General features: G+C 44.4%; 1 protein-coding gene and 1 non-coding gene across 4 annotated transcripts; one reads left to right on the forward strand and one right to left on the reverse strand.

The window, feature by feature from the left end:
- On the forward strand, window positions 1-25263 carry ZKSCAN8 (zinc finger with KRAB and SCAN domains 8). Of its 3 annotated transcripts, XM_066247053.1 has the most exons (7): window positions 1-64; window positions 1583-2437; window positions 14229-14736; window positions 15327-15468; window positions 17476-17564; window positions 17863-17986; window positions 19179-25263. In XM_066247053.1, the coding sequence occupies exons 3-7, from the start codon at window positions 14320-14322 to the stop codon at window positions 20138-20140; spliced, it is 1734 nt and encodes a 577-aa protein (XP_066103150.1). In that variant the 5' UTR covers window positions 1-64; window positions 1583-2437; window positions 14229-14319; the 3' UTR covers window positions 20141-25263. The 3 variants fall into 3 exon arrangements, with proteins under 3 accessions (XP_066103150.1, XP_066103149.1, XP_066103151.1); XM_066247052.1 differs by lacking the exons at window positions 1-64; window positions 1583-2437 and adding an exon at window positions 8685-8820; XM_066247054.1 differs by lacking the exons at window positions 1-64; window positions 1583-2437 and adding an exon at window positions 9394-9989.
- LOC136315764 (small nucleolar RNA U3) lies at window positions 7028-7239 on the reverse strand. The gene has a single exon (XR_010727564.1). It is a non-coding gene; the product is annotated as a small nucleolar RNA U3 (small nucleolar RNA).
- Window positions 25264-25501: the final 238 nt, after the last annotated feature.

Genomic DNA, 25501 nt, shown 5'->3' on the forward strand with positions numbered 1-25501 from the left:
CCATTGAATCCAGTTGAGGAAGCAGCATGTCTCTAACCTCAGCCCGTGGAGAGCCAGCTTTAGGGTGAGTCTTGGTACCTGAGCACCAGCAGGACTGTGATTAGTACTGACTTGGGTCATGTGGTCCCCTGGAGACCTTTGTCACTTAGTCAGTGGTCATTCAGCAGATACATGTTGAGTACTTATTACGCTTCAGGCACTAGCTGTAGTGAACAAAGCACATGTGACCTTTGCTTTTGTGGAACTTGCAATCGTCTGGTGACAGAGACGTTAGATAAGTTGAATTCACAAAAACGCATGACAGGTCGTATATGGGGTGAGGGCAGTCAGAGAACGTCTTTTAGGAAAGTAACGTGGGAGCTGAACCCTAGAAGTGGAGCAGGAATTAGCAGCATGTGCAGAAACAAGTAGGAAAGAAATCAGTGGGTCTCAGAGCCCAACAGCAGCACCATGCTGAGCACAGATGGCCCACAGATCACTGCTGTCCCTGCAGCTCTGTGCAAGAGGGGCTGTTGGCTTGTGTCCTTAAATGTCACCAGTGAAGGGCAGACGTGGACTTGAGTAATCTGACTCCAAGCCTGTGGGGTTGTTGTTTTGGGGTTTTTTTTATTTTTTATTTTTCTGAAGTTGGAAGTGGAGAGGCAAACAGACTCCCACATGCGCCCGACCGGGATCCACCTGGCACGTCCACCAGGGGGCGATGCTCTGCCCATCTGGGGTGTTGCTCTGTTGCGACCAGAGCCATTCTAGTGCCTGAGGCAGAGGCCACAGAGCCATCCCCAGCGCCCGGGCCAACTTTGCTCCAGTGGAGCCTCAGCTGCGGGAGGGGAAGAGAGAGACAGAGAGGAAGGAGAGGGGGAAGGGTGGAGAAGCAGATGGGCGCCTCTCCTGTGTGCCCTGGCTGGGAATCGAACCTGGGACTTCGCACGCCAGGCTGACGCTCTACCACTGAGCCAACCGGCCAGGGCCACGCCTGTGTTCTTGACTCCTTAAAACTGAAGGAGATAAAATGTGAGGAAGGTGGACATCAGGGCGAAGGAAACTGGAAAGGGAAGCAGGGACATTCTCCCTTCAGTGTGTTCAGCCCTCGTTGGACATCTGGATGGATTTAGAACTAAGTCTATGTCTGAGCCCCACTTCAGAAATTGGGCTCTAGTTGGACTGGGGCCTTGGCATGATCCTTTCCTTTTTTTAAATTTTCCAGTTGATTCTGATGTGCAGCTGGGTCCAGAATCCAGTGAATCAGTGAATCATGAGGCTTATAAATTCAACAAATGAGTTTGGATTTTATTCTACAGGGAAGTAAAGGTAGAGATAGGAATTCAGAGCCCTGAGTCCTTGGGCAGATGTAAAACTTGGTAATTTAAGCTGTGGGTGTGGTATGTACAATCTACACATGGTTTCTGAAGTCAGGATAGTTATTTTTAGGACAAACAGTACAAACTTGTTTGCTTCAGTGCAGCCCTATAGAAACTGGGTGTGGGCCATCTGTTATTCTGCTCCTAGAAATGTGATTGTGATGACCTCGATTCTGAGCACCACTGAGGGGTACGGTTACTTGAATAAACCATGTTTTTTTCAGTTCCTGTGACCGCGGTCCAGTCCAGCAAAGTGAAATACTGGTCATCACTTCTGAAAACCTCCTGCGTGGTTACTTCAAAAGCGGTGACTTCAAACTTTATTTTGCTAAAAGAAGGCAATAGGAAAGGAATTTTTTTATTATTACTTTTTATTTTATTTTATTTTTACAGAGACAGAGAGAGTCAGAGAGAGGAATAGACAGGGACGGAGAGAGATGAGAAGCATCAATCATTAGTTTTTTGTTGCGACACCTTAGTTGTTCATTGATTGCTTTCTCATAAGTGCCTTGACCGTGGGCCTTCAGCAGACCGAGTAACCCCTTGCTCAAGCCAGCGACCTTGGGTCCAAGCTGGTGAGCTTTGCTCAAACCAGATGAGCCCGTGCTCAAGCTGGTGACCTCAGGGTCTCGAACCTGGGTCCTCCGCATCCCAGTCCGACGCTCTATCCACTGCGCCACTGCCTGGTCAGGCAGGAAAGGAATTTAAATTCTATAATTTTTGTGGGCTTTTTGAAATTCTTCCCCATAACTAGGGAACTAGACTTTATTAACTCCAGGCCCTACAGATTAAGTTAGTCAGTCAAAGGAACTAGTTTTTCTTTAAAATGTGAAAGAGACATTTTCTTTAAAGCTGTTTGCATCTGATAGATTTTACAGGTTTGCAGCAGGCTCCGAATCTGGTCCTATACAATTTTTTTTTTTAAGTGAAAGGAGAGGAGATAGACAGACTCCTTCCCACATGTGCCCCGACCAGGATCCACCGGGCAACCCCTGTCTGTGGCCGATGCTCACATCGACAGAGCTATCTTCAGTGCCCAGCCCTATGTTGGAATCAACCAAGCCACTGACTGCTGGAGGGTAAGAAAGAAAGAAGGGAGAGGGAGGGGAAGAGAAGCAGATGGTCGCTTTTCGTGTGTGCCCTGACTAGGGATCAAACCCTTGGTGTCTGCACGCTGGCCTGACACTCTGTCCACTGAGCAATTGGCCAAGACCTTATACAATCTTTCAAAAAAAATTCTGAAGCCGAAAAAATAACAAAATAAAGTAAGTTAATTAAATTTTCTGATATAGTTTTCCTATTTCTGAGACATCCTTTTTGTTTTTATTTGTTCATTTTTTGAGAGGGGGAGCAGACAGGAAGGGAGAAAGATGAGAAGCATCAACTTATATTGACTACTTCTCATACCTGCCTTGATCACGTGCTCAATGCAGCGACCTTGGGATTTCAAACCTGGGACCTCAGCATCCCAGGTTGACTCTCCGTCCACTGTGCCACCACCTGTCGGGCCTGAGAGTACTATTTAATTGTATTTACTTTTAAAACATTTTTATTAGTAAAATGTACTAATCAGGTGTGCTGCTCATTGAAGTTTTACATATGTTTACAACTGTGTAACCACAGTCCCCATCAAAGATAAACACTTGTCTTCTGTTTTTGCTTGTTTTTGAATATGTTAATATAGAACTACATAGTAGTTTTGAGATCTGTGAACATTGTGCATCTGTCAGAGCTCCTTTGTGTTCCTAGGTGGTATTCCATTGTCTGGACATAACACTGTCCTCCTGTTGATGACTGTGTTTGTCAGTTTGGTCCTATCGTGAATAATGCTGCTGTGGACTTAGGTTTCCGAATCTCTTAGGTAAATCCCAAAGAGTGTGATTGCTGGGTCAGAATATGCTATCTAACTACATTAAAAATGCCTTTTTCCCCCGAACTACGCATACCATTCTATCTTCCTGCTAACAGAGTATGGTTCAAGTTGTTCCATATCCTCATCAGCACTTGATATTGTCTTTTTTAATATTAGCCATTCTATTTACTGTGGTCTTAATTTTATGTAAATATTTCCCTAGTGAATATTGATGTTGAATGCTTTTTCATGTACTTATTGGCCATTCATATATATTCTTTTCAGTTTAATTACTGATTTTAGATAGAGGGGGAAGGGGATACCGATTTGATCCTGAATGCCCCTTGACCCAGGATCAAACACACAACCTTTGCTTATTGGGATGATGCTCTAACCAACTGGGCTTTCTGGCCAGGGCTCATATATATTCTTTAGTAAAGTGTGTAACAAAATCTTTGTTTGTTAATGTTGGCTTGTCTTATGACATTTTTTTTTTTTCCTAAGTGAGAGGAGGGAACATAGTGAGATAGACTCACTATGGACCAGGCTCTACCTGGCAATCCCTGTCTGGAGCTGATGCTTGAATCAGCCGAGCTCAGTGCCTGAGCCAGTCGAGCCGCTGGCTGTGAGAGGGGAAGAGAGAGAAAAGGGGGAGAGAGGGGAAGAAAAGCAGATGGTCGCTTCTCATGTGTGCCCTGACCAGGGATCAAATCCAGGACATCTGAACACCAGGCTGATGCTCTGTCCACGGAGCCATCCAGCCAGGGCCATGATGGCTGAGTTGTAAGGGTTCTTTATATATATACTCTGAATACCAGTCATCAGAAATGTGTATTACAAGCATTTTCCATTCTGTAGCATCTTTATACTATTTTTTTCTTTAATTTTATTGATTGATTTTAGTGAGAGAGGGAGAAAGAGAAAGAGACAGGAACATCAATCTGTTCCTATATGTGCCCTGACCTGGTTGGGATTGAATCAGCAACCTCTGCACTTCAGGATGATGCTCTAACCTAGGGGTCCCCAAACTTTTTACACAGGGGGCCAATTCACTGTTCCTCAGACCGTTGGAGGGCCAGACTATAAAAAAAACTATGAACAAATCCCTATGCACACTGCACATATCTTATTTTAAAGTAAAAAAACAAAACGGGAACAAATACAATATTTAAAATAAAGAACAAGTAAATTTAAATCAACAAACTGACCAGTATTTCAATAGGAACTATGCTCCTCTCACTGACCACCAATGAAAGAGGTGCCCCTTCCGGAAGTGCGGTGGGGGCTGGCTAAATGGCCTCAGGGGGCCGCATGCGGCCAGCCGTAGTTTGGGGACCTCTGCTCTAACTGGACAAGTTATCCAGCCAGGGCCACTTGCTTGTTTGCTTTCTCTTTCTTTCTTTCTCTCTCTCTCTCTCTCTCTCTCTCTCTCGCCTTTCTTTCTCTTTTTTTTTTAAATTCAGTGAGAGGAGGGGGAGCCAGACAGACTCCTGCATGTGCCCCCACCAGGATCCACCCAGCAAGCCCACCAAAGGGCGATGCTCTGCCCATCTGGAGTGTTGCTCTGTTTCTCAGCAACCCAGCTCTTCTTAGTGCCTGAGGCAAAGGCCATGGAGCCATCCTCAGCACCCTGGTCCAGTTAGCTCCAGTCGAACCATGGCTGTAGGAGGGGAAGAGAAGAAAAGTGAAAGGAGGAGGGGTGGAGAAGCAGATGGGCACTTCTCCTGTGTGCCCTGACCAGCAATCAAACCCAGGACATCCACACACCAGGCCAATGCTCTACCAGTGAGCTAACTGGCCAGGGCAGGGCACACTTTCTTAATGGCATTTTTTTGTTAAGCAAAAGATTTAAATTTTGATAAAGTCAAATTTATCAATTTTTGCCTGACCAGACAGTGGCACAGGGGATAGAGCTTTGGACAGGTATGCCAAGGACCCAGGTTCAAGACCCTGAGGTCGCCAGCTTGAGCGCAGGCTCATCTGATTTGAGAAAAAGCTCACCAGCTTGGACCTAAGGTCTCTGGCTCAAGCAAGGGGTTACACGGTCTGCTGAAGGCCCACGGTCAAGGCACATATGAGAAAGCAATCAATGAACAACTAAGGTGTCACAATGTGCAATGAAAAACTAATGATTGATGCTTCTCATCTCTCTGTTCCTGTCTATCCCTCCTCTGACATTCTGTCTCTGTTAAAAAAAATTAGCAATTTTATGTTATTGTTAGTGCCTTTTGAGAAATCTTTGTGGTGTTCATGATGCTACTTCTGAACTACAACTTTATATTAAAAAATGTTTTAATATAAAAACAAAAACTGAAAGTAGAATTCTAGTCTGTTGCCACTTCCAGTTATCATCTGTTGGGCAAACCAGTGTGTTACAAGTGCGTTAGGTTTGCTCATTTGCACTTTGCCTAATTGTTGCCTGAGCCCTGGGCAGCACCACATGTGTATAGTCTGTGTAAGGCTGTGGGTGCTTGCCCTGAGGGCAGCGAATAGGAAATTGCGGATTGCCTGCCTGCTTGGGAGGGGCAATGGTTTGCTCTTTGCTGGAGAAGGGTTTTTTCCCCCCCAGCCTATTTTGCTGGGGATTCCTGGGGGGGGGGAGTTTTCTTTGCCTGCTTGCTCATCCACCGTTGCAAGACTTTAATAAACGGAATGGCCCACCATCCTCTGGCTCCACAGTTCCTTTACTATCTGCCTGAATCCAATGTGAACCTGCATGGCCGTGACTACTAGCCTTACACCATCCCAGCTGGGAGTTAAGAGTTACAAAATAGCAGAGGTGAGTGTTTTGAAAGTCTCTAGAAGCACTGAAACTTCGCTATATCACTTGTTTTGTTAAAATTAGATGACAGAACCCTAAAAACAAATCGAAACGACTAATATTTGGACAGATATTTCAGGGTTAGGATTGGGGACTAGATGGAAACTGTCCCAGTAGAGCCTGAGCTTTATGTCAATCAGGTGTCGCTGATGTGACGTACCCGCACAGTGGGACACTCCTGCCTCACGTCAGGGCTGGCGGCCTCTTTGAGACTACTCTTGAGGCACCTATGAGGATTGTATTTACTGGTACCAAGACCAGCTGCCACCGGAAGAAAGACAACCGACCCATACAAGTTAGTTGCAAAAATCACACAGGCAGTTTATTACTCACAGAGCCTATAGCATGCCTGGGTACAGCTTAATGGGGCCCCATCGGCATGCTCCTCTCGGCTGTCCTTGGTCAGAGCAACGTGTAGACAGTCCACGTTCAAAGTTGAAGTCTAGATGACTGCAGCTGGGGTCCCCTCAGCTTAAGGACATACGCCTTCTAACATGTTTTATCTGCAGGATTATCACAACAAGCCACCTTTGGAGAATTCCTAACAAAGAGCTCTTTTTATCTATATATAATTTCACACACACACACTAACTGGGCCCTGCACAGATGGCATGACCTTGCTTATCACTTGTCTACACACTAGATTAGCTTTTACCTAGAGGGTGTAGCCTTATTCACTTGCCTTATTATTCTATATTATATCTTAACTTATTTCTATGTATTTCCTATATTTTTCTACACTTCTATATATTTAATTGCTATAACATTATATTACTGTAATATTAACCTTGGTGTTAGCCATTAGCAGGAACACAGAGGAAATGGAGGTGAAGATTGGAGGGGCACCTGAGGACTGAGAATAAATGGGTGGTTCAGAAAGGTGCCGAAGGAGTAAAAATGTGGGAGCAGAACAACAAAAGTAAAAGACATTTTCCACAACTGCCACCCCCAAGATCCTGTGTAGTCTGAAGAATTAAGACTTTTTTTTTTTTTTTTACCACTCAGACTGCGCTCTCTCCCTCTTACTCTCCCAAAGAAAGAGAAGAACGATCATCAGTGGCAAAAGGCGGTTGCAGAAACAACACCAAGAGCCGGCTTCATGCTCAGGAGAGAACACTGCCAACTCCTCGTGGTTTCGGGTACTCTACATGATCAGGGAACCCTCTCTAGTAACATACTATAGAAATGATCCCCGAAAGTACAGTCTTAAAGAATTAAGACTTTAATACAGTGGTTCTCAAAGTGTGCGCCAGGGCACACTGGTGTGCTCTATAGTATTCCAGAGAAATATATGTTTGTTGGGGACCAAAAAACCAACAGGATTTTTAGAGTTTAGATTTTGGGGGGACAGAGGTGTGGGGAATTGGTGTGGGGAACCCCTCACCTCACTTGCCTGATTAGGTTGCAAAAGGCTGTTAAGCTCTGGTGCTGGATCGTGTACACTAACCCCCCCCCCCCCCTTATTCCCCAGAAAGACTGGAGGCAAGTTTCTTCTATCCTTTGTTTGGTGTCAAGTTAAGACGATATGTATGGTTTTGGATTGATGATTAAACATAAGGAGTTGTCTCTTGAAGCCTTTTGGATTCCTATAAAAGAATATGTGGCAATATCTAAAAAAGCTTTGAACATTTTACTACAATTTTCAACATCTTATTTATGTGAATTAGGATTTTCTACTCAACACAAGAGTAAAAAGAGAAATTCTTCAATGTATTGACAAGGAAATGAGAGTTTGCCTTTTAAATATATGCCCAAACATTGAAGAAATCGCTAGGACACATCAGGCTCATGTTTCTCATAAACACAAGAATGAAAAAACTTAACACATTCACGTCGGGACCTGCCGAATTCACTACATCTTACTAAGAATGTTTATATATATATAGGGGGGGGTAACTTGTCATTTTTTAATTTTTTTAACCCCTTTTTTATGAATTCTAAAAAGCATAAAAACAAAAATGTTTTTTAATGTCAGAATAAATTTAATTTTGTCATTTATTTTGTTTAATTACCATAAAGCACGCTTGGACTTTATTTTTTTTCTTTAATATTTGACATTTCTCAGAAATTTGTATATAGTGCGCCTACAATTATTTGTAGGATTTTAAATGCGCGCCAACTTCAAAAAGTTTGAGAACCACTGCTTTAATACAATGGGTATATAAAAAATGAGATTTGTTTCCTGAACTCTGGTATTAAAACAGATCTACTGAAGCTAGGGTTAAAAAGGTGATGCTACAAACGCAGGTTTTGTTAACAGTGCAGTTCATTGAACCAGGAAGGGGTGGAATATACGTAAAAATTCAGAAAAGTTTCTATTCAATGGCAATTGTTTTTGAAGATTAATAGTATAAAGTTTACTATTACTAGGTGCCATTGGAATTTTTAAAATTGAACGATGATTAACAGGAATCCCTCAAGGACTGGACATGTATTTGAAGAGGACACTACAGGGGCACCTAACCTGCCCAAAGCGAAGCAGCGTCCGGATGACTCTCGAAGCGCAACGCGGACCCCGTGGCTGTGGCGATGCGCAGGGGCAGAAGGAGCCCTGGCCGCCAACCATAGAGCTGTCAGACCTCCAGGTTTCCTAGAGAGCTGCCGGAAGTGTCTGGGCAAGATGCGCATTGGCCGGTGTTGTCCCCTCGCTGGTGTAGAAGCTGGGGGCCGGAGGGGCCTGGTTGGGTTGAAGCTCTCGTTCCCTTCTCTCCGGGCTCTCCAGCCCCGTCCCGGTCCGGCCGCCGGCCGCAGCCTCCCTCCCCTACCCCTGGCCGCGCCTGGGACCCGCGGTGAGTGTTCGGACCGGAGGGGCGCGTTGTGTCCAGACCGGCCGTCGCTGGGGACGGGCCCGCGGGGCCGGACTGAGGTGGCGCCCGGGCTGTGGGGACCGTCACCTGCCGCGTCCGTGTCGTCAAACCTCCTGCGAGCTCACCTCTTAGGACGGCTCGTTTTCATCTCTCGTGGATTTGTGGTGTTATTTGCATTCGAGCTTATTTGTCCTAAAATAGGAAATGGTCCCCACGTTGTTTTTACAGCTGTTTTCCACGAAGTGAATTGCTTTAACGCGGCAATTTTTGCATTTCCGTCACAATAAAATTTTCATTCTTTAAAAAGAAATATTTTGGTTTGTGACGCCCAACCATCCATGAAAACCTAATTTTGATGCTTTTTGTAGTGTATTCAGAAAGTAATGGCATTGGCTGGATGATTGTTCAAGAAGAAACACTTTTTACACCTTCGGGGTTATTCAGACGCCCTCCGTTAGAACTCGCTGAAGCAGGGACCCCGTTTCCACAATTCGGGTCACTCGTGAATAATGCCCTGCAGCAGCGACTGCCGCCGCCGCCTCTAAGTACCAGCCAGATCGCTGTCGTTTTGTTAGGCATATCTGCAGAAATCGCTACTTGAGCAAGTGCAGACACTGAGTTTCCGTTCTGGTTTAAGTGTCTAATGTGGTGGATGCCAAAGAGCTCAGCTGGTGCAGCCTGAGATACCACAAAGCACAGCGTCTGCCTTACCCTCCTTTTCTCGCTCGCATAAGCCTGGAAGATATCTTTCTTGTTTTGTTTTCAGTTCCCAAACATCCCAAATTAGACATAATTACTCTGAAAGAAGAAAACATTTCTTCTTCACCTGTTGGAAAAATAATGCTGTTAAAAGCTGGCTTGTGCCTTCAGTAGTTTTCAGGATTATAGAGTTTGAAGTCAGAAGAAGCCTCGAATACCGACTGTTCTAACTTCCTAAGTCAATACATTGATCACGTATTCTTTTTTTTTTTTAATTTTTATTTTATTTATTCATTTTAGAAAGGAGAGAGAGAGAGAGGAGACAGAGAGACAGAAGGGGGAGGAGCAGGAAGCATCAACTCCCATATGTGCCTTGACCAGGCAAGCCCAGGGTTTCGAACCAGCAACCTCAGCATTTCCAGGTCGACGCTTTATCCACTGCGCCACCACAGGTCAGGCATGATCATGTATTCTTAAAAGATGTAAGAAGCAGCCTTTATCCACAGGTGCTTAACAACTTAGTTAATTAAAGTGTGTATACACAAAACTGTTTGAAAGGAAGATTCACAGTGGATTGGTTTTTGTAGTGCATATTTTTGTACTTGCTGAGTTATAGGTTGTAATTGTGAAAAACATTGGGGAGGGAAGAGACTAAAAAATGAGTTGATGCTTCTCATTTCTTTCCCTTCCTGTCTGTCTGTCCCTGTCTCTCTGTCTTCCTTGCAAAAAATAGTAATAATAATTAATGTCTTAACATACCAACAATATAAAGAATGATGTACACTTAACTTGGAAATAGTTTATAGCTGGTGTTGATGAGGATTAATTTTGGTAGAAGATGCCTGGTTATTCAGTAAAGATGAGCCTTGGCTTTAAGAAAATTCAAAAGTAAACATGGTCAAACATGTTATGACTAAACCTTCTAAACAATTAGAGCTTAGAATGCATGTCCCACGGAACTATAATTGGCTGTTTTAACAAAATTTAAGACTTTAGCTTTGGGCATTTGGCTCAGTGCACAGAGCGTTGGCCTGGCTCATGGATGTCCTGGGTTCAATTGTGAGTCAGCATGCAAGAGAAACGACCATCTGCTTCTCTCCCCATCCCCCTTTTCTCCCTCTTCCCCTTCTTTCCCTCTTTCCCTCCCACAGCCAGTGGCTAGTTTGGTCTCAGCATGTCAACCTCAGGCACTAAAAATAGCTTGGTTGATTCAAGCATCTGCCTTAGATAAGGGTTGCTGCATGAATCCCTGTCAGGGCACATGTGGGAGTCTCTATCTCCCCTCTTCAAAAAAAAAGAAAATAAAGAAAAAATAAAACTTAAGAATTTACTAAATTTTTTAAAGATTTTTATTTATTGATTTTGTGTGTGTGTGAGTGAGTGACAGAGACAGAGAGACGGAGAGAGGGACAGATAGGGGCAGACAGACAGGAAAGGAGAGAGATGAGAAGCATCAATTATTCCTTGCAGCACCTTAGTTGTTTATTAATTGCCTTCTCATATGTGCCTTTGAGGGGAGGCGCGGGGTAGGTGGCCACAGTAGAGCGAGTGACCCCTTGCTTTAGCCAGCAACCTTGGGCTTCAGGCCAGCGACCTTTGGGCTCCAGCCAGCGACCAAGAGGCCGTGTCTGTAATCCCATACTCAAGCCAGTGACCCTATGCTCATGCCAGATGAGCCTGTGCTCAAGTTAGTGACCTCAGAGTTTCAGACTTGAGTCCTCGGTGTCCCAGTGTGATGCTCTATCCACTGCACCACCGCCTGGTCGGGCAGAATTTTTTTTTTTTTTTTTTCAGAGAGAGAGAGGGATAGACAGGGACAGATAGACAGAAACGGAGAGAGATGAGAAGCATCAATCATTAGTTTTTCATTGTGCGTTGCAACACCTTAGTTGTTCATTGATTGCTTTCTCATATGTGCCTTGACCACGGGCTTCAGCAGACCGAGTAACCCCTTGCTGGAGCCAGCAAGCTTGGGTTCAAGCTGGTGGGCTTTTTGCTCAAACCGGATGAGCCCGCGCTCAATCTGGCAATCTTGGGGTCTCAAATCCGGGTCCTCTGCATCCCAGTCCAACGCTCTATCCACTGAGCCACTGCCTGGTCAGGCTCAGGCAGAATTTATTAAATTTTAATTGATCTTTTGAAAACAAAGAACCATGGGTATTCACCCTGTCTGTTCAAAACAAAATTGCTTGCCCCTTGTCTCAAACCCTCCAAAATATCTCAACTTTTTTCCAAAATTCACTCTTCCCTCAAATCCCACTATTCTAGGAAATCCCTCCTCTTCTCTATAAAGTCATCGTTCATGAATTAAACTGTCTGATGTTAATCACCAGATTTAACTTTATCTCTTGCTCCTTGGTTCTTTCTATCTGTAGTTTACTCCCCAAACTATTGTTCCCAAACTTGTCTCATTTGAAAGATAATTTTCAAACTCTCTTTCTTTTCTAAATAAGGGCTTCCTAACCTTCCTGGAGTTCTTGGTGGGTGTCAGGTCTGTGAATGCTGCTGAAATTGAATGTAAACTTTTACTCTTTTGGTTTATTTCTTGGGAATAGTTCTGTGTTTTTATTAGATTGTAGACACTAGAGACTGACCCAACCCTCCCCCCACACACACACACCCCTAAAAAATAGAGACACTGCTCTGAAGACTCGTGTCAGGAACTACATGAAGTCTGGTTTTCCTTCTGGGTGCCTGTTTCTTGTCTCCCTTGTGGACTACAGGTCTGTGTTTTCTTGTTGATGTTGGCATCTCTTGCCAACTGCTTTTGGATACTCTGCCTGCAGTTATGTTCTCCAGCCCATTGTCTACTGTGCTTTATGATCTTTCTGGCAAGCAAACACGTGCTTAACAAAAGAAAAAGCTTGCTGCCACAAACGAGCATTTGCAAGCAAACCATAGCCATGGGCAGACATTTCCAGTACTCTAGACAACGTGATAAATCCTGTATTCGGACCACATCAGAAATTTCTGGGAAAGAATAAGCATCCTGGCCTGACCTGTGGTGGCACAGTGGAGAAAGCATGGACCAGGAATGCTGTGCTGATTCGAAACCCTGGGCTTGCCTGGTCAAAGCACTTATAGGAGTTGATGCTTCCTGCTCCTCCTTTCTCTCTCTCTTTCTTTCCTCTCAAAAATGAATAAATAAACTCTTAAAAAAAAAAAAAAGGGAAGAGCACCTTAATCTATTTGGTGGGGAAAAGGGATAGGGTGGGGACAACAGAGGCCTTGTGAAGAGCGATAATTAAGCTGAGAGTTTCAGGGAAGAGGTGGATGGTTTCAGCAGGACCAGGATTTATCCCCATTGGCAATGACACTGCACTGTAGGATGCTGAGTAGCATCCCTGGCCTCTCCCAACCAGATGTCAGTCGCACCCCATCCCCTCAGTGTGACAACCAAAAGTGTTTCCAGACATCGCCAAGTGTTCCTTGGTGAGGGAGCAGAGCTTCACCCAGTTGAGAACCACTGGGCTAGATAAAGAACTGTGCAGCAGAAATTTTTTTTAAATCTAATTTTAAAAACAGGCAAAAGTTTTGAACAGGTATTTCACCTAGGAGTATATATGGGTGGCAAATAAAGACATCATAGATGCTCAGCACTATTAGTCAGTAGGAAAAGGCAAATTAAAACCATAGTGAGACCATTTCATTCCTATTAGAACATCTAATTTTTTTTAAAAGCCAGTGTCAAATGCTGGTCAAAATACGGAGCAGCTGCAGTTCTCACATTCTATTAGAGGAATGTGAAGTGTTGCAGCCACTTTGGAAAATGGTTTGGTGGTTTCTTATCAAGTTATACATAAACTACCATATGTCTTAGCACTTTTACTTACGAATGTATACTCATGTAGTGACTGTGTTCACACAAAAGCTCATGCAGGTGTTTATAGTGGCTTTACTTGTAATTATGAAAAACTAGAATCGACAGATATTTTAACTGGGGCATGGATAAACAAACATACATCTGTGGGAATAAACTGATGACATGCAACAACATTGATCATCTTTTGTATTATGCTGAATGAAAGATACCAGACTCCGAAAGCTTCATACTGTACAATTTTATTTATAAAACATTCTGAAAGGTCACTATTCTGGGGGACCAGACTTTGGATTTGCAGGTAGTGATAGGGCGTCCAGGTTCCTTGAAGATGCAGGACCAATGCTCCAGGGAGAAAAAGGTTGAGATATGGTCCACAGTGGAAGTTAGCCTTGCAGTCGGGGGAAAGATGGGAGCCCAGGCAGGATGATGAATGTAGGAGGAGGCCAGTCCTTGACAGTATCTTGAGCTAAATGATTTGGAAGTTAGTCTCATCTGTTAAAGAGTGTGGGACAGGTTGAAAGCTTTTGTGTGTAGAAAAAGTACAGTGAGGGTAGCAAACACTGAAAGAAAATAAGTTGTCAACTCTGAGGGCCAAAACTTCAATTAGATGCAGTGTGTCTGGTTTCCTGACTTTATTTACCCATATTCTACATTCCAAGAAGAGAAAACAGAAAGAAGGGGTTATTCCCCAGATGGGCTGGTGTGGTAAAAGCCTACAGAGGTAAGGAGTTACTTCTGGGAGAGTGGAGAGGACCATTTAAATGACTGAGCGTGAGGTCCCTGTCATGGTAAGGAGCTTGTTAAGGTGTCTTAATAAACCACTATGACCTTTGACTTCCCTTAATGCTGTCATTTTCTCTTCCTAAAGAAATTTCCTTAAGGAAGAGGCCCTCAGAAGGTTCTCTTAAGAAGATAAAGAAGGTAGTAGAAACGAGACTACTGAGTTTTTCTGGCCCTCCATGGCTGCAGAAGCGGGAAAGTCTCCAGCCCCATCCCCACCCAGCCAGGCTCCTGAAGAGGACCTTGTCATTGTCAAGGTTGAGGAAGATCATGGTTGGGACCAGGAATCCAGTCTGCACGAACATGGCCTACCTGGCCAGGAGCTGTTCCGCCTGCGGTTCAGGAAGGTGTGCTACCGAGAGACACGTGGACCCCGAGAAGCTCTGGTCCAGCTCCGGGCACTTTGCCACCAGTGGCTGAGGCCGGATTTGAACAGCAAGGAGCAGATGATGGAGCTGCTGGTGCTGGAGCAGTTCCTGAGCATCCTGCCCGCCGAGCTGCAGGCCCTGGTGAAGGAGCATCAGCTAGAGAGTGGGGAGGAAGTGGTGACCCTCTTGGAGGATCTGGAGAGGCAGATTGATATCCTAGGACGGCCAGTAAGTAGCAGGAGGTGTGTGTGCAGTGACTGGGCATCCTGGGGGCCGGGTGGAGAGACGATGGCACCGTAGCAGGCGCATAAGTTCTGGGCATGCGTTTCTGCCTGGGGAGGGGGGACGGTGAGACAGTCCATGTTGTGTCGCTTGTATAAATATATTTACAGAGTTCTTCCTCCCAAGGTTATAAATCCACCTGTTATTCGTACCCCTATCCTGTAACTGCTCCAATTTGCCAGGTTCATAGAGAGCTTAAATAAATTTTGGGAGCACCTAAACATTAAAGGTAACTCAGTGGTCTCAAAAAGGTTTTTTTTCCTATTGAATAGCCCTGCTTTCTTCCTGTTTTTTGTTGTTCTTCCCTGGCCTTGAAAGTGCAGAGCATTAGGACGGGGCTGGGGGTGGGGTGGCAGGTCTTCTCCTTGGGTTTCTGTGGTAACTGACCTGTCTGCGCTCCTTGCTGCTGGAGGAAGTCAGTGAGCTTGGCTGCTTCCTTTCCCAGCTCATGCGCCGTAAATGTGCTCTTGGGCCCAATACCCTTCACCTCATTTCTCAAAAGGATTTCTTGTGATGCACCTGCCCATTGTGTCCAGGTCCCCGCGCATGCACATGGACACAGGGCCCTCTGGGAGGAGGCGGAGCGCTCAGCACCTGCGCCAGAGCCTCCAGATGCTCAGCTTCAGCCTGCGTCGACCCAGCACACGTCCCCTGCTCTCCACGGGCCCCACGAGAGAGGTGAGAGCGGCTCGCTGAGGAGGAGGGCACAGGAAGGAACCCTGTCTCCCCTGGGGAATCACTCTACAGACCACTCATAGGTCCAGTATAAATGTTCGTCCAGGCTTCATATACAGACTGTCGGTCCCAAGGCTAACCGTATGAGTGAATTAAAGAATTTGAGGATTTTTATTGATTCATACATATCTGTTACCCAAACATTTCCCACAATAGGCATTTTTGAGATTTTGCCGGTATCATCATGCCACTTTATTTGTAAATATTTCAGTACATATTTCTTCAAACAGTCAAATGGATCATTGATACAGTCCTCATCTCATCCACAGCTCATGTTCGTGTTATGTTTTGCCAGTGGTTCCAATAGTGTTCTTCCAGATTCCAGTCCAAGGCAAGCACTTCAGTTAGCTTTTTTTTGCTTTTCATGATCTTAACATTTTTAAAAGAGTACAGGTCAGTTATTTTGTAAAGTGGCTGCAACTTGGGTTTGTGTGATGTTTCCTCATATTTAGATTCAAGTTGCATCTGTTTGTCAGGAAACACCCCAGAAGTGAGGTTCTGTCCTTCTCAGGGGTTCAGCAGGAATTTGTCCTGTGATTGCTGATGGTAACCTCAATGACTTGGTTAAGTTTATTCTTGCTGGGTTAGTTGGCGGTAAAGTTACTAATTTTTTTCTTTCTAATAAGTAATTTGTGGGGAGATACTGTTGAGTCTATGTAAATATTGATAGTCTGGTCCTCATCACACTATTGTTGCTAAAACTAGTCTTAGTGTTGCTGCTTTTTGACTACATCAGTGTTACTAAGAAAGACACTTACAAAATGATAATTTTCTAACTCTTATTCCTTCTATGTTTTCTTTTATTGTAATGGAGAGTGTTCCTTTCTTCCCGTTTTATTTTTGATTTATTAGTATGGACTTAAAAAGTCTTATTTTGTTCCATAAATATTGTTACTATTTTTATTTTGATGCTGAAACGTCTCACCTTTGCCAGAGGAGGCCCTTCAGTCTGGCTCCTGTGTCCTCTTGACATTTTCCCATCATTTTTTAGGAGCTTACTTCCTTACAGAACAAGAGAGTCTAGTCTCATCTCGTGCTTCCTCTGCATTTCCTACATTTCTACTTATGTGGTTTATAGTAGTTTCTTCTATATAAATGGGTTTTTAACATTTCTGGAGAAGAAACGTTTTCAATTATTAACCTAATTCTTATCTGAAGTTCTCAGGCCTGTTGCCAGCTTTGGTTTTGTGCTGTCTGGTGTCTGCAGGAAGCAGATGCTGGCAGTTGCGGTAGACATTTCAGAAGGTAACAGAGTAAATAGAGATTGCTATGAGACCAGGACCTAAAGGGATCATGTGACAAGCACAAGAATAGAATGTAGCTTTGGTTTGACCAGGCCATGGCATAGTGGATAAAGCGTTGACCTGGGATGCTGAGTACCCAGGTTCGAAACCCTAAGGTCACTGGCTTGTGAATGCAGGCTCATTCAGCTTTAGCATGGGTTCACCAGCTTGAGTGTGGGGTCATAGACACAACTCCGTGATCACTTGCTTGAGCCCAAAAGTTGTAGGTTTGAAGCCCAAGGTCGCTGGCTCAGCTGGAGACCCTGTCAAGGCACATATGAGAAGGCAATCATTGAACAGCTAAGGTGAGGTAACAAAGAATTCTCATCTCCCTTCTTGTCTGTCTATCCCTGTCTGACCCCCCCCCCCCCCCTTTAAAATAGGAAAAAAGAATGTAGCTTTGGTCAGAGGAAAATTTGTAAAGCATTTTCTATTAGGAAACCAACTTTGTATGTTTGGTGTGTAAGGAGGCTAAGTGGGACATCAAAGTGCAGATGTTTTGTGGGCAACCACAGGTGTGGACCCAGAGCCCAAGCTACCAACATTTCATATGTAAAACTTCTGGCATGCATTCCTGCTGAAATGCAGATAACTTCAGAGTGGGTTACTGCTGGTTCCCACAAGCACAGAAGGCTGGCCTCATTCATAGCTCCTTTCTCCTCCTCAGCCCTATCTAGTTCTCAGAGTCCCACCCCTTCCCAGGAGGGAAGTCCTGCAGACCAGATGACAGCCTCACTTCTAACAGCAGGGTTCCAGGTGAGTCCTGCTCCTTTTCACTGAAGCCCCCTAGCTGTCCTTGGTCATGTTTGTGGCATCTGTGCTGTGTCTAGACTGCCTGTAGTAGTACTCCCCCACTCACAGAACCTGCACAGATTCTGCTGAGTAGATACGGCTTGATCCTCAACTTAGCGCACTTTCCTGCTCCCAGCTGTTCAGATCCCTTTGCACAGTGCATCTCCAGCTCTTGACCCTGTCCAGTCCTGGTAGAACCTGACATTCTGGTTTGAACCGTGGAACAATCCCAGTCCTCAAATGGTCGCTTGTTTTGTTTCAGACTTTGGAGAAGATAGAAGACATGGCTGTGTCCCTGATTCGAGAGGAGTGGCTTCTTGATCCGTCACAAAAGGATCTGAGTAGAGATGAGAGGCCAGAGAATTACAGAAACGTGTTCTCCCTGGGTAAGGAGAGCTCTGGTTATTATTATCAGTGAAGGTTTTTTGTTTGTCCATTTGTTTGTTTGTTTTTTATGTGTACTTAATAAGTGAGCTTTCTGAAAGAAGTAGTTGAGTTTAAACTCAGAATACAACAGAGAAATACAATGTTGAGACTTCTTGAGGACTGAAATGAGACTTTCATTCTCTAGTCTAGTACAAGACTGACTTCCGTGTTTCCCCATGTATGAGACACACCTTTTTTCGAAAAATGTGGGGGTCTAAACACTGGGTGAGTCTTATACAGTGGTTGTGGCATTTCAAATGCCGTAGATGGAACTGAGGACAAGTCAATACCTGAAGACAGTGATTCGTCATCAGACACAGATGAGGGCAAGCTAATGGACGGGAGTTTTGACAATGATGAATTGTATGAATTTTATGATGAATAAAACTTGAGTTCAGCCTGTCCTGTGGTGGCACAGTGGATAAAGTGTTGACCTGGAATGCTGAGGTCGCCGGTTCAAAACCCAGGACTTGCCTGGTCAAGGCACATATGGGAGTTGATGCTTCCTGGTCCTCCCTCCCCCTCTCTCTCTCTCTCTCTCACTCTCTCTCCTCTCTAAAAAATTAATAAAAGAAAAATTAAAAAATAAATAAATAAATAAAACTTGAGTTCAATAACTTTATGTAATACATTTGTTTTCAAAATTTGGGCCCCAAAAGTAAGGTGCATTTTATACACAGGAGTGTCTTATACATGGGGAAATATAGCACCTTGCTCTGTTAGTGCTCTCTGAGTTCATACGTTTCTTCTGTCCCCATTCCCATAGATGTTTACATAGACTTTGCTCACTTAGGCCAGTCTTGCTCTTCCCTTCTGATGGCTGTTCGTGTTTTTTTTCCATATTTGTCTCATTAGATCTTCTGGCGTTCCATGTTCCTTCCCACTCCCGGACTTCCACTTCTTCTCAGCTGGTCCCTTCCCATAACCTCTTTTTCATGGCACTTCTTCCCTAGTTAGCCAGCAGTACTTAGGCTTGACCTGCTCCCATCTCCCCATGCTGTGAAGTCATTTTAGAGACAGACAGAATACTTGCATTTCTTGTCGCTGTTAAGGTGTATTTTCCTTTTTCTCCACACTTGATTCCTTTCTCCTCACAGAGAGAATAGGAAGTGACATTGGGTTGATGTGTATTTATTACATTTTTTTTTTCAGGTGGTGAGACCAGGAACGAGAACAGGGAATTATCTTCAAAACAGGTAATATCTACTGGAGTCCAACTGCATGGAGAGACAGCTGCCAAGTACAACGGGGATGCTCTCGGTGGTCCTGAGCATGGAGAAGCCCGAGACCCTCTGGGCAGAGTAGAGAGGCAGCGGGGAAACCCCACCCAGGAGAGACGACATAAATGTGATGAATGTGGGAAGAGCTTTGCTCAGAGCTCAGGCCTTGTTCGCCACTGGAGAATCCACACTGGGGAGAAGCCGTATCAGTGTAATGTGTGTGGGAAGGCCTTCAGTTACAGGTCAGCCCTGCTTTCCCATCAGGATATCCACAACCAAGTAAAACGCTATCACTGTAAGGAGTGTGGCAAAGCCTTCAGTCAGAACACAGGCCTGATCCTGCACCAGAGAATCCACACTGGGGAGAAGCCGTACCAGTGCAATCAGTGTGGGAAGGCCTTCAGCCAGAGTGCGGGCCTGATTCTGCACCAGAGAATCCACAGTGGGGAGAGACCCTATGAGTGTAACGAGTGTGGGAAAGCCTTCAGCCATAGCTCACACCTCATTGGACACCAGAGAATCCACACGGGGGAGAAGCCCTATGAGTGTGATGAGTGTGGGAAAACCTTCAGGCGGAGCTCACATCTTATTGGCCATCAGAGAAGCCACACTGGGGAGAAACCCTACAAGTGCAATGAGTGTGGGAGGGCCTTCAGTCAGAAGTCAGGCCTTATTGAGCATCAGAGAATCCACACTGGAGAACGACCCTATAAATGCAAAGAATGTGGGAAAGCTTTCAATGGGAACACTGGCCTCATTCAGCATCTGAGAATTCACACAGGGGAGAAACCCTATCAATGTAGTGAGTGTGGGAAAGCCTTTATTCAGAGATCAAGTCTCATTCGACATCAGAGAATCCACAGTGGAGAAAAATCTGAATCTGTAGGAGTTTAGGGGAAAACTTGAGTCATAGTTTTGGCATCGTTCAACATGAAAGGAACCACAAGCTGATGAGAAGCCTTTCAGTGCAGTAAGAGGGCAGAAAGGTTCTCACCGTTGTAACCTGAGGTTGTGTGGTGGCAGGTAGAGTAGCTCTTTGGTAGTTCAGGCCCAGTGCCTTGGTGCAGATTGATTAGCTTAACTGTCCTGGGAATTATCTGATGCCCCGGTGTGACCTTTAGAAGCTTAAAGAGCATCAGAGCAAGTTGCTGGTGACTCAAGACACCCAACTTTGTCTTCTGGGTGAGTAGCTATAGATTTGAGCGAGCCTGCTCGTGGCTCCTCTGCTTCCTCCCACCCCCGTGCCCCCTCCCTAATCTTCCCCAAGAGGGGTACATGTGCTCCTCGTCTACCTAGAAAGCTGCTTTGGAATTCGAAGCAGCCTCTATGTGAGACTTAGATTTGTATTTAGCTTTCTAAGATCCTAGTTCTAAGGAAATTTTTACAGACACAATGTCTTTATGCTTAAGTGTACATTTTATTTTATTCTAATGTTCTTGGTAGTCAGTGGAAATCATTTTCCCATGCAGACTTGGAATTTTATATTTTTAACAGCACTCCAGCATTTTTCTTCAGGTGTCACCTTTGCTGACTCCACTGCGTCACTGCATACCACACGTGTCCTCTACCCCCATCCCCCGGGTCAGCCAAGGGAGTGACACATTAGTGATGGTTGTGGGACTGCAGAGAAAGGTGAGTTCAGACAGCCTGACTGCTCTTAAGCTTGGATGGTTGTCCCTTGTGGGGACATCAGGTCCCCTTCCGCCTCCGCACTGGTACAGATAGGTGTGTTACACCTTCCTGGTTGTGGTGTCACAGGGAAGGAGACAGGCTTGAGGAAGACGTCTTATACAGAATGTGCACTCAGCCCTCCAGTGGGTCCCAGTATCGCTCTCGCAGGTTCCTCACCAGAGGCTGGCAGTCACTTGCCATCACCCTGCACCCCTCCTCAGGCGAGCACCTCAGTCACTGTTCTCCATCTGTTTCTGGCCATCAGCTCGCATGTCACAGTGGTGATTTCTCAAGTACCTCACCTGACAGTTGCCCGTTCTTCTCAATTCAGGTGCACACTCCCTCTGTAAACCATCAGAGACAGCCTTAAACTTGTCACCAGGACCACAGTTCATCTTGGAGTCTGGTTTAAAGTAGCATCTTGCCGCATCCACACGGGGTGGTTCTTTCAATTGGGTGGTTGTGATGATTCCGGGAGTTCTGTCATTGCAATAAGCAGTCCTCTGGCGATTTCCATTTGATAAACCACACAAGAAAATTCTGTATTACTCTTGAACCACATCTTGTTTTTCACTGTTTATTACCCATTTATTTACCAGATTTGGAATCTGGTAACATTTGGCTTTTTCAAAGTCATCTTTCATAATGGGAATTGATTCTATTAAACCTACTCAAGAAGAATAGGATATAAGTTTTGCTGAAAACTCCAAGAGAAGTTATGTTACTTTGCACTCCGACTGTTCTGAACAGGGACAACACTTACTAGTTACTTTACAATTGATGTTTTTAAAAGTCAGTCATAAAATCTTACATTGTAGAGACCCACTTTTGGGACCATACATTCCTTCCCTGTAATATCCTCTCTCTGCTGCACTTCGACCCACCTTCACCACAAACATCAAGGTTACCTTTACCTATTTCATTGTTATTGCTACCCACCATGATTTGTTATCCCGACTTTCTTGGTGAACTTTTCAAGACAGTGCTTTCACTTGTCTTTTATTTCCTTATTCTTCCTCTCTGGCCTATGGATTACCATTCTTAATTGATTCCCTTGTACTTGAAATTTCAGGAAACCAGAAACATAAATCTGGTTGTCTCTAGATTTTTACTCTCTGCTTCAGTTGTGCCTTACACTCTGTAAGATATTAATTCTGCCCGAGGCCAGTGCTGCCTGTGTGCAGATATTACATAGAATGGCTAAGGAGAAGAGCTGTGTGCACGTGCGTGGGCACACACACACCCCATATAACTTAGAGAGACACTTGTCTTCCATTCCAGTGAAAGCTCCCAGCAGGGCAGCGGAGCAGAGCAACTGCAAATGTACAGCGAGCATCTCTTTGCTCCCAGTACATAGCCAGGTTTCTTCAGTCTGAGAATAGTACTAAGCATCTGGCAGAAATTCAGAGAAAAGAAAATATGACCAGAAAGATCACTGTTATACTGGGTGAATGTGAGAAAAGAGTGACTTGGAAGAATTATCAAGGCTGATTCAGCACCTACAGAAATGAGCAAATAGTAAAAGATGGTGATGTGCAAAGTTCCTTTGTCCTGCAGATGCTGTTCTTACACTCCTAATCTGAAGTGCACTGCTCACCAGTACTTCTTTGCCTCCTCAGATACTCATTTTAAATGGACCTGGATTGACAAAGTGGTCCTTCCAGAACTGCTGACATTTAACATAGTCTTAGGAGATTTCCTCCCTTGAGCAAGATGGCAGTGCTGTGGAATGTGGTAGTTACTCCCCTGTGGAGCCATGAGCTTGACTCTTGGTTCTGAGGCTGTAGATAATAATGACTTTTATTGAGCACTTACTCTGTGCCAGACCCTATGTTGAGCACTTCTTATGCTGTGATAGATATTATATCTCCCATTTCATAGATGAGAAAACAGGCTCAGAGGGTGAGATGGGTTGACCAGGATCATAGAGCTGTTAAGTGATAACAGCAGAGATTCTTACCTACACAATCTGGTTCTTGAGCCGGTGCTCCTGACCTCTGTGCTGCTGTCTCTCTAATGAGCACTTTAACCCTGGCCAGCTGTTTGAAAATCATGTGCCCCAGTACAGGTTGTACCGGGGACGGAAATGTGCAGGATAGTGCAAATCCAGTCCAAGTCCTAGAAGATCGTTTGAAAATACCATTTTGCTTTATACTTAAATATTATCTTAAAATGTTGACTTTTTTATGCTTTTTAGTACTAGAAAACTAAAATGTTTAAGACTAACTGGGAGGATAGCCTGACCTGTGGTGGCGCAGTGGGTAAAGCATTGACCTGGAACGCTGAGGTCACCAGTTCAAAACCCTGGGCTTGCCTGGTCAAGGCACATATGGGAGTTGATGCTTCCTGCTCTTCCCTTCTCTCTCTCTCTCTCTCTCTCTCTCTCCCCCCCCCAAAAAAAAAATGAATAAATAAAGTAAAAAGAAAGTAGCTGGGAGGGTAAACCAGTAACTTACAGATTCAAATACATTTCTCTCTCAACTTCCCCAAAGTAGAAGTCTGGAGGGAAATAAAATACCATGTTGTAGGCCAGACAGGTAGACAGTTAGGGTCACAATAAGTTCATCTACAGCATAAAAATGTAGAAAGCCATTCATTTACTCACATTTCCAATGATTAGTCTATTTTTCTGAATGCATTTGTGTTTTTTCAAACGTCATTTGTTCAATCCATTTCCTCAGCCTATGCTTTTTTTTTTTTTTTTTTAAGTGAGAGGCGGAGAGGCAGAGACAGACTCCCGCATGTGCCCCAACTGGGATCTGTCTGGCAGGCCCCCTTTGGGGTGATGTTCTGCCCATCTAGGGATGTTGCTTGGCAACCAAACTATTTTAGAGCCTGAGGCAGGCCATGGAGCCACCCTCAGTGCCTGGGGCCAACTTGCTCCAACCAAGCCATATCCTCAGCCTATTCTTAAAACTTTTCCTTAACTGGCTTTTATATTCAAGATTCCACTGAAATTACCAGTGTATAAATATTATGCCTTTTCTTCTTGTCCTTGATCTGTATTTCATATGGTTGAATTTACCCTACTATCTCAGGAAATCTTTGGCTTGTGGGGGCCCTTTTCAGTCATTTTTCTTCAGTTTCTAGCTTTTCTTAAAAAAGTCTCAGTCTTTTTTCTTCTGCTTGCCACTGAACATATTCACCAGTTTTTCTCTCCTTACTCTTGTTTATCCATTTTGACTGTCAGTAACTTAATATTTCCCACCATTTCCCTACACAAGGTGGAATTTGAAAACAGAACTCATCACTCTCATCCTCCAAACACCATTTTTCTTTTAAGTAGACATCATTGCTTATTTTCTTTACCCTGAACAGACTTATTACCCTTTATGTTTCTTATCCCAGTCTTGGAATTGTCTCGTTCTGGTCTCCACTCTACACATCCAAAATCATGGTAAGGTCTTCCAATTTTTAATTTTCTCCTGGAGGCTGGGCATTTACATTTCTTTCTTTCTTTCTTTCTTTCTTTCTTTTTTGTGACAGAGACAGAAACAGAGGGACAGATAGTGACAGACAGAAAGGGAAAGAGATGAGAAGCATCAATTCTTTGTTGCGGCACCTTAGTTGTTCATTGATTGCTTTCTCATACATGCCTTGACTGGGGGACTACAACAGACCGAGTGACCCCTTGCTCAAGCCAGCAACCTTGGGCTCAAGCTGGTGAGCCCGTGCTCAAACTGGCGACCTCAGGGTTTTGAACCTGGGTCCTCTGCGTCCGAGTCCGATGCTCTACCCACTGTGCCACTGCCTGGTCAGGCTGGGAGTTTACATTTCTGCCATCCCCTTGTAGTGCTCTGTTCAGACCCTTACTATCTAGGGCCCAAGTTATTGTAGTTCTTTCCAGTGTCCTTGTTCTCAAGATCCCCATCTTGCAGTTATTCAAGATGATCTTCCTCAAACTCCATTTTCATGATGTTTCATTTTCACTCAAGAACACCCAGCACATAATTCCTGTCAAAGCAATGATGTTCCAAGTTCTCCATTACCTGCACCCCATGTTCAATTTGCCACAGCTTCATTCTCTGCACACTGACCCTCAGAGTCACACTTCTTGGCCTTCACTGTTGGCTTACAAGCCCTTGACCTTGCCTCTGTGCCTTTCTTATGCTGTTCCTTTTGCTTAGAATTACCTTTGGCCCCAGCTCATGTCTTCACCCCCATGAAAGTCGGGTTTCCTTTGTCTTCTGAGTGAGCCCTCCCTGACTGACTTGGCCCACAGAGACCTCCCTTATTCTGTACTGCCTTAGTGATCCTTAGCGTTTGTGCTGTTGTCCCTGCGCTTACTATTATGTAGCTTTGTAATTATTTTCTAGTACTCGATTGTAGTTTCACATTTGTATTTATTTAGAAAACTAAATTGTAAGCTCCTTGAGGGCAGGAATAATAATTTTACTTTTGCACCTCTGCACCCCTAGAGTTTACTATGGTGCTGAGCACACAGTAGACGTTTAATAAATGCTTGTGGAATTATTGTGTGGATTACTTACGGTGTTAGCGACAGAATTTTTTATACTGTTTTCAAGGATGTGTATCTTTTCTTACCACTTTCTGCACAGACCTGTTTCTGTAGTACATCAGTAA

The sequence above is a fragment of the Saccopteryx bilineata genome, chromosome 11 (assembly GCF_036850765.1).
Source record: "Saccopteryx bilineata isolate mSacBil1 chromosome 11, mSacBil1_pri_phased_curated, whole genome shotgun sequence".
Classification (NCBI taxonomy): Eukaryota; Metazoa; Chordata; class Mammalia; order Chiroptera; family Emballonuridae; genus Saccopteryx; species Saccopteryx bilineata.

Bases quoted from the DNA above. Each gene is read 5' to 3' on its own strand.
- ZKSCAN8 (XM_066247053.1), top strand. From the start codon at position 14,320: ATGGCTGCAGAAGCGGGAAAGTCTCCAGCCCCATCCCCACCCAGCCAG. The intron at 14,737-15,326 runs GTAAGTAGCAGG...CATTGTGTCCAG, and splicing joins TTGATATCCTAGGACGGCCA to GTCCCCGCGCATGCACATGG. The intron at 17,565-17,862 runs GTGAGTCCTGCT...GTTTTGTTTCAG, and splicing joins TTCTAACAGCAGGGTTCCAG to ACTTTGGAGAAGATAGAAGA.